Source organism: Neofelis nebulosa, chromosome 9 (assembly GCF_028018385.1).
Source record: "Neofelis nebulosa isolate mNeoNeb1 chromosome 9, mNeoNeb1.pri, whole genome shotgun sequence".
Taxonomy (NCBI): domain Eukaryota; kingdom Metazoa; phylum Chordata; class Mammalia; order Carnivora; family Felidae; genus Neofelis; species Neofelis nebulosa.
In genome coordinates, this window is record NC_080790.1 from 1,038,850 (window position 1) to 1,051,970 (window position 13,121).

General features: G+C 61.8%; 1 protein-coding gene and 1 long non-coding RNA gene across 23 annotated transcripts in view; one reads left to right on the forward strand and one right to left on the reverse strand.

Annotated features, from left to right (window-relative positions):
• The window catches only part of MYT1L (myelin transcription factor 1 like), a 430,813-nt gene that overhangs the window by 13,402 nt on the left and 404,290 nt on the right, over positions 1-13,121 (reverse strand). For all 19 annotated transcript variants that reach the window (XM_058682400.1, XM_058682401.1, XM_058682393.1 and 16 more), the window contains one exon: positions 1,259-1,350. In XM_058682400.1, the coding sequence (XP_058538383.1) occupies positions 1,259-1,350 (92 nt within the window). The remainder of the gene's footprint in view (positions 1-1,258; positions 1,351-13,121) is intronic.
• Positions 1-13,121, forward strand: part of LOC131484284 (uncharacterized) — a 28,004-nt gene that overhangs the window by 8,834 nt on the left and 6,049 nt on the right. The window lies entirely within an intron of this gene.

Genomic DNA, 13,121 nt, shown 5'->3' on the forward strand with positions numbered 1-13,121 from the left:
GATGGCCGCGTGTTCAGGACCGTGTGGTGCAGGAGGCCCGAGGACGCTCCGGAGCTGCTGTCGGGACCTGGAATGAGTGGTCGGGTGGCCGTGACCGGTGGAGGCCTCGGGGCCCTGGCCCGGCTGGCCTTCCTGCAGGGGAGGCGGCCTCAGGTAGACCCCAGCAGAGGGGGCCGGGTCCCCGGGGCTGCAGCTCCAGGGACGGGCCCAGGGACTGGGCTCATCTGGGCCCACATCTTGCACTGCTGGCCGCTGCTCCCAGGGGCCCAATCTGATGGCGGTGCCGGCCCGGGACCCCTCCTTTGCCAGCCTCGGGGTCGGCCCTGCCCCAGCGCCCTCCTCGCAGCGTCCTCTGAGGAGGGGCCCTGCCCCTGCTCTCCGAAGTGGCAGTTTGCTGAGTGGTTGCAAATCCCGGGCGCCGTAATCCCTCGAGTCCTGTTCTACCAAGTCCCGCCAACACTGAGTCAGCCGCCCCAGGGCAGGCGCAGGTCGGAGGCTGCGAGCCCTGCTTACATCCCAGCAACCATCGGGCTGGAGGCTCGTTCTATGCATGTTTCTGCTGAAAGACACCTGGATGCTCGTTGTTGGTTTGTTAGCGCTGACCTCGCGGCCACCGGCACACGACAGGCGTGGGCGGGGCTCACCTAACACACGCGTCACTCGCCCCCATCGCGCCTTCCCAACAGAACTCCCCCCCCCCGCAAAGTCTCAACAAACCCGAAAATGCCCCCCTAAAAAGACTGTGAAACGGAGCCCGTTTGCAGGATGAGCGCAGTCTTGTCCCCTCAGCCTGCAGAGGCACACTTCTCCCGCCACATCCCCAGGGGCCACACACGCACCGCGATTTGCACCTCTGCATGAACTCGTGAATGAAGGAGGAAGCTGTGAATACTGGAGAGGCTGGGCTTCTTCCTCGCCCTCCCTCCCGTGGCACCCCTGTACTCCCGGCTCTGGCACCCACAGGTCCTTGCAGGTGGACGGTGGGCCAGCTGGGAAGCTCAGCGTGGAGGGGGCAGGAGGGCGGCTGTCCCCAACCCGGCCGCTCCAGGAGGGCCTGGGGCAGAGGCACGAGGGGGGCAAACCACTGGGACTGCTGGGGATGCTCCCCCCGACCCCAGGCGGATGGACTGGCCTCTTAGATGAGGCCAGAACTATCCCGCACCGGCAGAGACGCTGCGACTGTCTCGGGCTGTGGTTATGCCAGAGGACAGAGCGGGGCCGCAGCTCCTGCCCCCCGGGCAGCCTGTGGGGTGGTTACCGTTGCTGGCCCGCTGTCGGATGGTCAGCATCTGCTCTCCTGACAGCTTCGCCTTCTTCATGGCTGACGTGGCTCGCGGGCATCCCGACAAGCTGGGGACAAGACACGGGTGGCATTAGTCACGGGCCTCCCAGACCCCCAAAGCCCTGCAGAGAGAACAGTCGTGAGCCACGAGCGAGGTGTGTCGCCGAGTCATTTCGTCAGGCTGGTTGCCGGCCACAGGCTTTTTGCGAATGGGAAACAAGCCAGAGCAATGGATTCCGCGTGGCCCAGTCCCCGTGCACGAGGGGGGCTGTGTCTGCCTGTGGATTTGGGGACGGCTCTGCACGGGGCCCCGGGCCAGGTCGCCACTTGCCGCCTCCACTTTGTGCCTTCTGGGGCCGCATGGCTGTCTATGGAGCGACTGGCTTTGGAAAACTTCCTTATTACAGAAGGTGTCAAACTTACAGGAGGCCTGAATTAAGATCTGATTTTAAATGTACGAAAGCGGAAAGATCCGATAACGAGCTCACCCCCACATTCACCGTTCCATCTCACGGCACAGCGGGTCCTCCTGCACCCGTCCTGCCTCCAGTAGAGTACTGGGGGCGATCGCAGTTGTGAAAATGGAGCCCCAATATCATGATCTCACTGGAATGTTTAAAACCCCTTTGCCACTGACATCAAATGTGTGGCCTCTTGGCAAACTTCCCATCTGCCCCCTGACGTTGCTAACACTCTGTTCCCTCCGGGTGCATGTGCAGAACCGGGAATCTGGCCCCTGTGTCTGTCTGACGACCGTCTTCCCAGGCGGCTCCCCTCCCTCCTTCTCTTTCTCACTAGGTAAGCGTTGAGGACAATTGCATCCTGACACGTTCTTTGGCCCCCAGCCTGGGCCTCCCCACCCCTGCCCCTCGGGGGCTCACTCTTACCCGCCACCATCCGGAGGGACCGACACCGGGGGCCCCCGCACTCGTGGTTCCCCTGGCACTTTGTGTGCGGATGAAATGAAAACTGTACGTGTGTATACAACTGTACGTCCAACATCACATATATATTGCATCACGTATGTATAATGTATTTCACCCATAATTCAGGGCCAGACGGACCCTGTTCACAGCCTAGCGATGCTGTGAGGGCTTTACCTGTATCCGTGTCCATCCAACACCCGGTGACAGCGTGGCTTATGTGGTTATTAGCAATACCGTGTAATGTCAGTGTTCATGGCGGAGGCTTCCTAAGTGTCTTCACAGACTTCTCTCACACGTTTTCTGATGGGGATTAGCACTGTTTGGGGGAAGACGTATCCTTGTACGTCACGTATTTTCACGGTCCTGCGTGGTTCACGCCGACGTCCAAGCGGTCTTTGGTCCGCTGTCTGTGAGACGTTGGTGTTCGGCGCCGTGCAGAGTATTCGTGAGGAATCACCACACCTGCTGCTCTTCCTGGGACCTTCCCTCCGTGAGCCGTGTTTGCTGATGGTGTTTGCAGATTTTTAGGGCGTGAGCTCCCAGGGAAAATGCCTCTGGGCCCCCGATGGCATGGCGGGTGGGGGACAGGAAGGCACTGGAGGGTCCCCGGGTTTAGTCATCTCGGGGGGGGGCTCCGTGCTCCTGCCGGGGACGAGCCTCACGTGTGTTTGTTCCCCACTGTCTGTCACCACGGTGGCCCGCGACCGTCCCTTCACGGAGCCAGGCCCTCAGCTTGGGTCCTGCCTGTTCAGCCCACTGTGGACGGACCACCGCCCTCCGGCTTCTCCAGAGCAGTGTCCCAGCGGCCGCCTCCACTGTCCTTTCGGGGCTCCGCATCTGATGTCGGCAAGTGCGGTTCGTCCTGCCCGTGTCCGCGTCTGCCCCGCTGCTAGAAAGCGGGCCTGGCCAGTCACCAGCCCCCGGCTCTCGCATCCCGGTGTCCTCTCCTGTCCCCGCTCAGCGGGGCTGCTCAGAGGCCAGCTTGTTGCCGGCCGAGTCTGGCGGGTCCTGGAAGCCGCTAGCACCAGTGTGGTGCCCGCTGGGTATCTCCCCACCCGAGTCCCCCTGCCCTGACGATAGGGTGGTGGGAACTAAGCCACGCGGCAGTGCGCGGGCGCAGAGCAGCGAAGGGGAGGCCTTCTGCGCTGACGCAGAGTAGACCCACCGGGCATCTCCGGGGGTGCCTAGGACGCTGCTCCCAGACCCGAACGTGCAGCGGAAGGAACACGTCCAAATTCGGACTCCTTGCCCACACTGCTTTCATGTTCCGAGGCTTCTCCTGGTTTTCAGTGACGCGAAGGGCCAGCTGGGGATGGCAGGCCACCGCCCTCAAGCCAGGAAACTGAACCGGGACTCAGACAGCACCGCAGAGTCATCTGTTTTGCTCAGGCCCACCCACCCGCGCACGGGGACCGCATGACCTCGTGGGTCAAATTTGGAAGTGTCCCGTGGCACTGAGCCGGGTGCGGGGCGGGTCCGTGGATCTGGTGGCAGCTCACGCTGGCCTCACTTTGTGGCGTGTTGACTCCTGGGGGCCCAGATGGCTGAGGATTCAGGGGAATGTCCCACGCCCGCTGCCTGCAGGGAGCAGACCTGGGGGTCTCGGTGTGGCTCCCACGGGGGCCCAGTGGGCCATCATGGGAACGCTTCTAATTACAACTGCATCACTCTGAGTGGGGGTTTGGAAAGTCACAGAGTCTTAGTTCTGGCCGCTGTGGGCATCACTTAACTTGTTGCCCACCCAGCTTGCCGCCTCCCCCCCTCCCCCAGCTCCCCCAGATGTCAGGCACAGGGACAGCACCAGGAAGCCCAGGGTGGGTCCAGGCAAATACTTCAGGGGGAGGAGGCACATTCGGTCAGGACATCGGCCCCAAACGGACTTCCTTCAGGAGAATCTTACAGCTGAAAATAGCTAAATTAAGGGAAAGGCTCCAGAAGATATGGCTGAAAAGACACGGGGGCAGTGAGGGTGGGTCGTGGGAGGAGGAGAATAAGAGCCTTGTGGGCAGGTGGGGTGTGCTGCCCAGAGGCCCATAGAGCGGGTGCGGGGGGCCGAGCATTTAGGGACGGAGGACTCTCGGGGACCCGCACGCGGGGGTGTCTGTGGCTCAGAACTCGGCCCGGAGGCACACACCCAGATGCAACTGGCCTCTTTCCAGCCAAGTTTTACCGCCTGGACACTTGATTTACTATTTGCTGTTTCACCTTGCTGAACGGCCCCCCTCCTGTGTGACTGTCACCTGAGAGAGAGGAGATACACTCAGTAACGGGGCCTGCAGTGTGGACGGTCAATGGTCACAGCCATCGCCCCCCCCCCCCCCCCCCCCCCGCTTCTGCTGACTCACGAGCAGGAGGCATCATGTGGGGGGAGGGGCACCAATGTCCCCGCTGAACTGCCTACTGGGCTTCCTGGCTCTCTAGGGTTTCTAGACCACCTGCCCCCAACGTGTAGGGAGGGGGTAGGAGGCTGGTACACTGCCCACGGGAAGGCTGGCCACCCCGGGGCAGGATGGTCACCCTGACAGGAGGGTCAACCTGGCTGGACGGTCACCCCAACAGGACAGTCACCCTGGTAGGAGGGTCACCCCGGCAGGAGGGTCACCCTGACAGGACAGTCACCCTGGCGGGAGGGCCTGGGTCTGGGTGCTGGGTGGCCACAGAGCATTGGGGGCCCCGAGGCGGGTCTCTGGTCCTGGCTCTGCTGCTCTGGGGGAGCCTGTGGGGCACGGTGCCCCCTCCACGGCTGCTCTGGTCCCTTCAGGACGCCTTCTGTAAACTCAGCAAGCGCAGATCTGAGCCGAACCCCCTCCAGGCTCGGGGACCTTCCCCTGGGTGTGTGTCCTGCTCTTTCCTCGGTGATTTTCTTTCTCCTCTTTTCTCTCTTTTCCTACCTTCGCAGATCCCTGTGAGCTCCGTAGGAAGCGTCTCGAATTCTTTCTGTTTTTTAAATTATCTTCTTTTCTCATGTTTATAATTTAAGAGAGATTTCCTCAACTTTATATTCTGACCTTGTAACTGAACTTTTTATTTCACTTGTCTTTGTTTTAAAAAGATCTTTCTTGTTCTCTTAATTTTTCTTGGATTAGGAATATAATAATTTGTTACATTCTGTTTATTCTCCTTTTCTGATGACAACATTTAAAAAAAATTCTCCTCTTTCCAGAAATGCCTGTTTTCTCTGAGCTTTTCTCTCTCTTTTTGCAGTTTCTCTCGCTTTCTGTTACGTTGCTTAGCGCTTTCCTTAACCAGTTGGTCGTCCTTGGCTGTTCATTCCCATGGTCCCAGTATTGCCAGTTGAGGCCTGTCTTTGGGGCCTGTGGATGTCCGTCTGGAGGTCGCAGGGGTTGCACACGGGCTGACGCGGTGGCCACAGTAGGTTGGGAGCAAGAGGCGGAGGGCCCCACGCCCCCCTCCATTCCTGCTTCCCATGCACCTGGGACCCCGTCCCTTCTGGTGGGGCGAGGGGCGCACGAAGCCGGGCTCCTGGAGCCCCGCTCTCCTTACAGAGATTTCCACCTGGTGCGATTCTGGAGCCCACCCCGAATTGCGCCGCGGGGTCCGTGGGGCCCGCCGGCCGCGTGCTCACTTCTGGTTCCCACCTTCCTGGGTCTGTGCACCTGCGTCCGCCGCCTCCACGGCTCCCGCTACTTGGTGCGAGTGACGGAGCCTTCTTCGCTTTCTGCGTTTCCGCTGTTTTTGTTTCCTGGGTTTGTAAAATGAGAGCACGTCGTTTCAGCAGAGTTTTGAGATGGTGGAGTGACCGGGATTTTCCCTGGAGGCGGTTGCTGAAATCGAGTGCAGGGAGGACATCTGTCCGTCCGTCTGTACGGAGTGTGCTCTTCTCTTCTCTTCCTTTCTGTGGGTCACAATGGCAGGGAGCCCGGCCACTCTTCCTCCTCAGCGAGGAATCTGGTGTGATGAGACCCCAGGCGAGGCCACGGGTGAGGAGGCCACAGGAGGACACCCGGCCCAGGGGACGGAGGCAAATGCTGAGTGGGTGCCCAAGAGACCGCGGCCCCCAGCCCCTCACGGGGACAGAAGGAGCCCCCGAGAGGAGGCTCGGAGTGTCCCGATGGTGCAGCAGCAAGACGGGAGCCGGGATCTGACGGCCACAAGCTGCCACTCGGAGAGACACAGCCCCTGTCCCCTTGTCACCTTGTCACCTTGTCCCCTTGCTGAGCCCATTGGGTTTTGTGCTGCGGAAGCTCATCTGAACAGGCAGTGAGGACGCCGTTGTCTTTCTGTCTGTCCTTCTGCTCACTCTCAGGAAGCTCAGAGCGAAATCCAGCAGAGTTATTACCGTGGGTCAGCGGTTACCTCAGAAAGATATGTTGATGTCCCAGCTTCCAGAACCTGTGAGCAGGACCCTATCCGGACCTTCGCCGATGTGATCAGGCTGAGACAACGGTATGCTGGCCAGTGACAGGTGTCCCCTAGAAGAGGGACATGCCCTGTGCCCGTGGTGCTGGAGCGGCCGGGAGGACACCCCGGAGCCTTTGGAGGAAGCCCTGCCCGCATCTTGGTGTTGGACCCCTGGCCTCCAGGGCACGAGAGAACACACGCGTGCGGCCTCGGGAGCGTGTCAGGGCGGCCGTGTGCACGAGCTTCTTCTGTGTTCCTACCCCTTTCTGTTCCGTGGATGGGAGCTTTCCCAAGTGGGACACTGCAGGGGGCAGGCCGGCACTCCGGCGACATGGGGACGCACCTCGGGAAGGGCCGGTGGCCTCAGTCCAGGGAGGGGGCTGTGCGCGTCCTACCCCTGCTGAGCCCGCACTGGCTCGGCCTGTGCTCTGCTCGCAGCACCGGAGGAGGGACGGCGGGAAGGTACCACTGCAGCAACTGTAGACGAGAACCCCAGGGCGGCTCCAGGGTGTCCCCACAAGGGGCTGCACGTGGGTCCGCATGTAAACTCAAATCGTCCGAACCAGTCACACAACAGAGGCAGGGACCCTGCCGGGAACCGCACTGACGGCTCCCAGCCCCACAGGTCGGCGGCCACAGGCCCGGGTGCCTGTCCCCAGGGTCCTGGAGGGCTGGTCCTCCTCCTGGGCTGCTGCCAGGAGGCTGTTGGGGGGGGGGGCACAAGGGGTGTCAGTGGCTCCCGGGAGGGAGCAGGACCCCCCCCCCCCACCCCCCCCCCCCCCCGCCGGCTGGGAGCCCCGAGTGCTGGGTGTCCATGGGGCTAGCCCAAGCCGGGCAGGGAGGGCTGAGGCCAGGGGTGGTGGGTCCCAGAGACCCCAGGACACAGGAATTTCAAGGGACAGAGAGGACAGATGTCTTTGAGCACCGGTGGCCACTGTCAGGTGGTCCCAGTGCCTCTGCCGAGGACGGAGCGTGCGGGCCGCTGGAGGCAGCTGGTGGGGCGCAGGGGCCACGAGCAAGGACACCTCGCCCCCAGGCGCAAGAAGTGTGCCCTCGGAGAAAGCAGGGAGTGGAGGCAGGACCCCAGGTTACGTGCTTGCCTCGCGGGAAGGAAGCACAGACACGAGCACAGTCCTAGAAGACACACAGGCTTGTAGAACTGTGCAACACAATCACATTCACAAAACTGCTGTATCCCCCAAACCTGCGATTTGCTTACGGGTCGAGGGTCGTGTCGCGCTGGTCAGAAGTGGCTGGAGACAAGAGGGTCCGCGGGGCCGGCTGAGCGGCGACCTCTGACCTAGAGCTCCCAGGTCTTTGTGCCGTTTGGTTTTGTGCTGTTCTGTGTTGGTGTTTTAATTCAGATTCACTCCCATCCTGGGACTTTAAAGCTTTTAAGAGTTCCGTTTCTTCATCTGTTTATTGGAGATAAAAGCGAGCTCGTTTGCATTATCGGGTTTTGGCTTGCACGTTGGCTTTCCCTACTCAATCCTAACAGGCTGCGTTTCTTGAGGCAGAGACGGTAGAAGAGATTTGTTTCTCTAAAGACCCTGGCACCCGACGATATGCTGGTGGGGGCCGAGCTCTCAGGGGGACCCTGGAGTCCCTGCCCCCGCGCCTGGGCCCCTGTCGACCCCTCCCTGGGTGAGGGGTGCTTGCAGCAGGTGGCTGCTCCTGTGACCATCAGTCTGGACACGGGGGTGGGGGAGGTGGGGGGTGGGTGGGGAGGGTGGGGGAGGGGCCTCAGTCCCGGAGCCTCAAGGAACGGGATTCTGCCAAGACCCCAAGTGAGTCCGAGGCGGACAGTGAGCTCCAGGTGGGGGCGCAGACCTTGATACCTTGATTTCAGCTCGGTGAGGGCCCAGCAGGGGCTCCCGCGGCCGGGCAGGTGTCCCGCGGGCAGGAGCAGAGCCGGGAGCTGGCTTTACGGCCCGGGCTGCGGTATCTGTGGAACCGGCTGCTGGTCAGGCCGCCTGGAAGGGAAGTGAGCCTCCAGCAGCCGTCGAGTGCGGACTGGGCCCGGGGGCAGAAAGATGTGGTGCGGGTGTGACGTGGGTCCAGGAGGGAGGGCCGAGCACCCCCCCCCCCACCCCCCCAGCAAACACTGCACGTCTCCCATCCTCTTCAGGCCGAGGAGGCCACAGGCGTGACCTCTCCCTTCTGGCTCTTCACGGGGCCTGTGGGGCTCGTGGTTCCGGGTAGGTGCTGGGCCCACGTTTCTCCCTCTCAACTGCTTCCCGTCAGACACGAAATGTGGCGATTAAAATACAGGAGTCAGACGACAGGGTGCTTTCAGGGGACAGGGGTCAGCACGGGGTCGTGCAGAGGGGACCAGTCCCACAGGGCGCGTCCGGACCCAGGCCCTGGCGTCCGACTGCTCAGGGCCCTGAACTCAGATCTCCCGTGCGGTTAGGGGACCGGCCAGGCCACCTGTGCGGGGGGTTTGTCGTGCGCCCCAGTTGGGTCCTGCCCGCTGCTTCGGGGTGTGTGCAGGAGGAGGCTGTGTGGGCGGCTCTTGCCGAGGGCACGGGGCCCACGGCCCCGCGTGTGTCTCTGCAGGGGAGAGCTGTTTCCTCAGCGCGGCCTCACGGTACCCCTCTTGCCGGGGAGCGCCGGCCCCGCGAAGGACAGGTGCCCTGCAGGGTGGACGCTGCCTCCCGGCCTCCTCGGCCAACAGAGCGAATCCAAGGCCTCAAGCAGAACAGAGCGTGGAGGCATCTTTCCGCAGATGACGCCACCGGGTGAGACGGCCCCATGGTGGCCAGGGGGGCGTGGGGGCACGGCTGCCTTCCTGGACGCGGGCGGGGGCCCGGCAGATCCCCGTCCCGCCTGGCAGGGCACCTCCTCCTTCCAGAGAGCGGCCACCTCAGCCCCTCCTTCCCTCCTCCCCTGGGACAGAAACCTGCAAGTTAGGGGACCTCTCTTCTCGTGCTGTAAAGAAAAGCCTTCAGTAAGCTTTTGTGACCCCGAAAACCCCGGCCACGGCCTCCTCGTTTCCTCCTGCGGCAGCAGCGGGGGGAGGGAACTCAGACAAGTGTCCTTGTGACAAGGGTGAGGGCCAGGGGGCCGGGCAGAGTCCAGAGGGAGCATTCCAGAAGCGACAGGGCCCCCGGCTTCCTCCACACCTTGGATCACAGTTACTAGACCCGTGAGTTTTCATTCCTCCAAGCGGTGGAAAGCGGTGGAAGTTGGATTTGTCATCGAGGAACCTCCTGCGGGTCCTCTGTGCACACATGTGGTCTTGGAGGCAGGGGCGAGCTCTCAGCCGTGAGATGACTCACTGCACAGGCTGCCACCTCCGGGTTGGGCACGGGCAGGGCCGTGCCAGCTGCTGACTCCCCGAGGCGGGAGAGGTCTGCCCCGCTCTGCCTCCCCCGCGCCTCACGAGGAGCAGGTGTCTCGCCTATGAGGCGCAAAGGAAGCTGAGCTGGCCAGGTGGCCGCAGTGCTGTTCCCAACGCCTGCCAGGGTTCCCGCACTACAGGTGTCCCGGGCCTGTCCTGCAGGTATACACGACGGTCCCCGCGTGATGCCCCGGGCAGGACCTTCTCCTTCCCGGCAGCGTGCCCGCCGGAGAGTGCCTTCCCTCCTCGGTGTTGGTTGTCTGACCTCTGAATCTCAGGGTGCCGTGGCTCAGTGATATGTACGTTTGTAAAAAATTTAGGGCTGCTCGATACCCATGGAAGCCGGATAAGGATAGAGCTTTCCTCCTCTTGGGCTCCTAGACTCCATCCCCCAGCGTCCCTTGGGGAGACTCCATCTCCCAGCGTCCCTTGCATCTAGTGATGCTATGGCCTGGGTCTCCCTACGGGATGGATGTGGGGGAGGAGCTGGGTCCTCCTCCAGATCGTTGCGGGAGGTGACTGAGTACAAGGTAACTCCGGTAGGAAGCACTCAGCAGGGGGACTGATTTTTAATGCAATTCTCTCGGGAAGTGCCAAGCAAAGTGAAATTCTGAGGAAAGCCAGCTCCCTGTGTGGGATGGACTAGGAGGAAGCTGAAAATAAAATAAATCAGGTTGTCGGATCCAAGTGGGAAAGTTTAAGAGGGTCTAGGGTGTGATCTTTTTGAAAGAAAGTTCATTTTGGTCAAGCCCGGTGAAAGATACGACTTAGTTCCAAGGTTGCGTATTTTGTTTCCAGGGTTTGAATTAGTGACTTTAATTCTGTAGACTCTTCCACTGTTCCTTGAACTGCAGTAAGGTGGAGGGGATACACACAGAGAAGCAGGTTCAACAGCTAGGGACACCCACCTTCCCCCCCCCCCCCCCGCCCCCGGCCTCCTGCACCGGTGCCCCAGGATGCACAGTGGCCTCCCCAGGCAGCGGGGCCCCCGGCAGAGCTCTCTCCCTGTGGCCTGCTTTTCCACCTCATGCCCCTCACCCCCAGACCGTGCTGGAACCTCTTGCCTCGGGACCCGTCACACCTGGAAAGCGTTCCTGTCTCGGAGGAGGCCAGGCTGCTCGGTGCACCCAGTGAGCCCCCCGCTGCCTCCTATTTTCACCAGAGCTCTGACCACCTCAGAAAACGTATTCCGTCACTCACGGAGGCGGGAGACCGTTTCCTGAATGCTGGTATGCGGGGACAAGTGAGGTGCCCTGGATACGTGGAAGGGGGAAGAAGCCGTTGCAACGGAGCAGGGCAGACCCTGCAGTTACCGGGGAACGGGACACACAGGGCACCCTGCGTGGACAGAGGAGTCCGGCCTGTTTCACCACCTGGATACAGATGCTCAGGGTGAAGGCGAGCCGCACAGCTCCGAGGAGGGGCCCCGGAATGCAGGAGGCAGGCTGCCTGGGTTCGAGTCCTGCCCCGTCACTTAGACACACAAGTACTTAACTCCTGTGGCCTGAGTTCTTGGTCTACAGACCAGGAATGTTTACAAACCGGGCACGTTATGGGGCCTAATTCCATGGGTTCTTATGAAGATGACGAGGGTTAACATTGCAAGGTATTTCGAACTCTGCTTGGCGCACGACGAGCCCGACATCATGTTGAAGGACGAGGAGGCCTTCGTAGGGCAGGTGGGGAAGTGGAGGAAAGAGCGCTGTAGGCAACGGGAAGGCGCTCAGATGCGGAGGGAATGGCACTCAGCAAGGCTGGCAGGGAGGGAGCGAGGTCCCCGGGGGGGAAGCCCAGGCACCAGGTCGGGGGACGGCGGGTGCCGGCTGGGAATTGTGTTGCTACCGCTGGGTCAGCCGGCTCCTCCCGGCCTCCCTGCCCTTCCCTGCCCGCCTGCACCCCGCTCCCAGTCACCCCCGGGGCCCATGCCCGGGCTGCGCCAGGCTGCTGCCTGCTTTCCCCTCCCGCACCCTGCTGGCTGCCGGGACAGGGCGTGCCGCCCCTTCGGGGCCCCCCTGGGCCGCCGTCCGCTGCCCACCCACCCCTCCTCCTCCTGCCCCACTTGCCCCGTCGTCGTCCTGGCCGGGCTCCCACCTCCCGCAGCCGGCCTGGGTCCTCAATGTCTTACTGTCTCCCCCATTTTCCCCTTCTGGTAACACGTGGATTCTCTCTTCCCGAGGCCGTGCCTCGATCCTGGGCCCTCGGGAGATACGTGTCTCCCTCCTGAATGTCTTCTACCAGTGGCCACATCCTCACTCCCCACCCTGACACCTGCCCTCTGCCCTCTGCCCTCTCTCAGGCTGGCTTTGGTCCCAGCTGTCCCCATCCGGGTTTTCTGGAACCCTCTCCATGGCCCCCTGGGAGGTGCGTGTGGCCACTGCTTCAGGTGACAGCGCTCGTTTGGCTCACGGCTGGCCTTCAAAGTGACGACGGGGAGAGCCGGTCTGTCCCGGATGCTCCAGAAGCATCTACAGATCACGAGGGCCTGTGCCGCATCGTCAGAAGACAGCGACTTCGGCTTCCTGTACTGCTGGAGGGTTCGCAGTATGTCCCGATAGAAATGTGTCTGATTCACATGGGAAAGTATCTGGGTTTTCATTCTAAACACTGCTGTTTTAGGAAGACTCGGCCAATCCTGAAGAAAAAGAAGACATTTCCTATGCCCTTTACAAGAGCTCTGCTGGGGACACGGGCTGGAGCCCCCCACCCTCCCTCACAGGGTGGAGAGTTTGCCTCCCAGACTTGAATGAACGAAACGGTTTCGTGGCAAGCGGGGACTGTGACGTGCAGAGCCCCTGGGGCTCTGACCGTCCCTGTCCCGGAGTGTCCGCGGGCTGTGACCTCCCAGAGGAGGAAACTGGGGAGAGCGGCTCGGAGGGCCTGGAGGCCACAGACGCGTGTTCCCGCTCGCCCGGTGCTTATGTCCCGGCACCATTAGACGTGATCTCTTGTCACCTACAAAGGCTGCCACACTTTGGAGGAAAAGAGGGATAATGGGAACTTTGTGTTTTCCCAGCACAGGGGGTGTATCAGGAACCCCACATCTCAATGCGCCAAGGCCGTCTTTCTGGAGACTCCTCCTCGCTAAGGCCTTAAAGGTTTGGGGTGACGGCTGGCCTGTCACCCCATGAGGCCGGGGCCACAGCCTCCAAAGGCTGAGCCTTCAGACACTCTGCTCAGCTAACGTCCGCACGCTTTTCCAATTCTCACC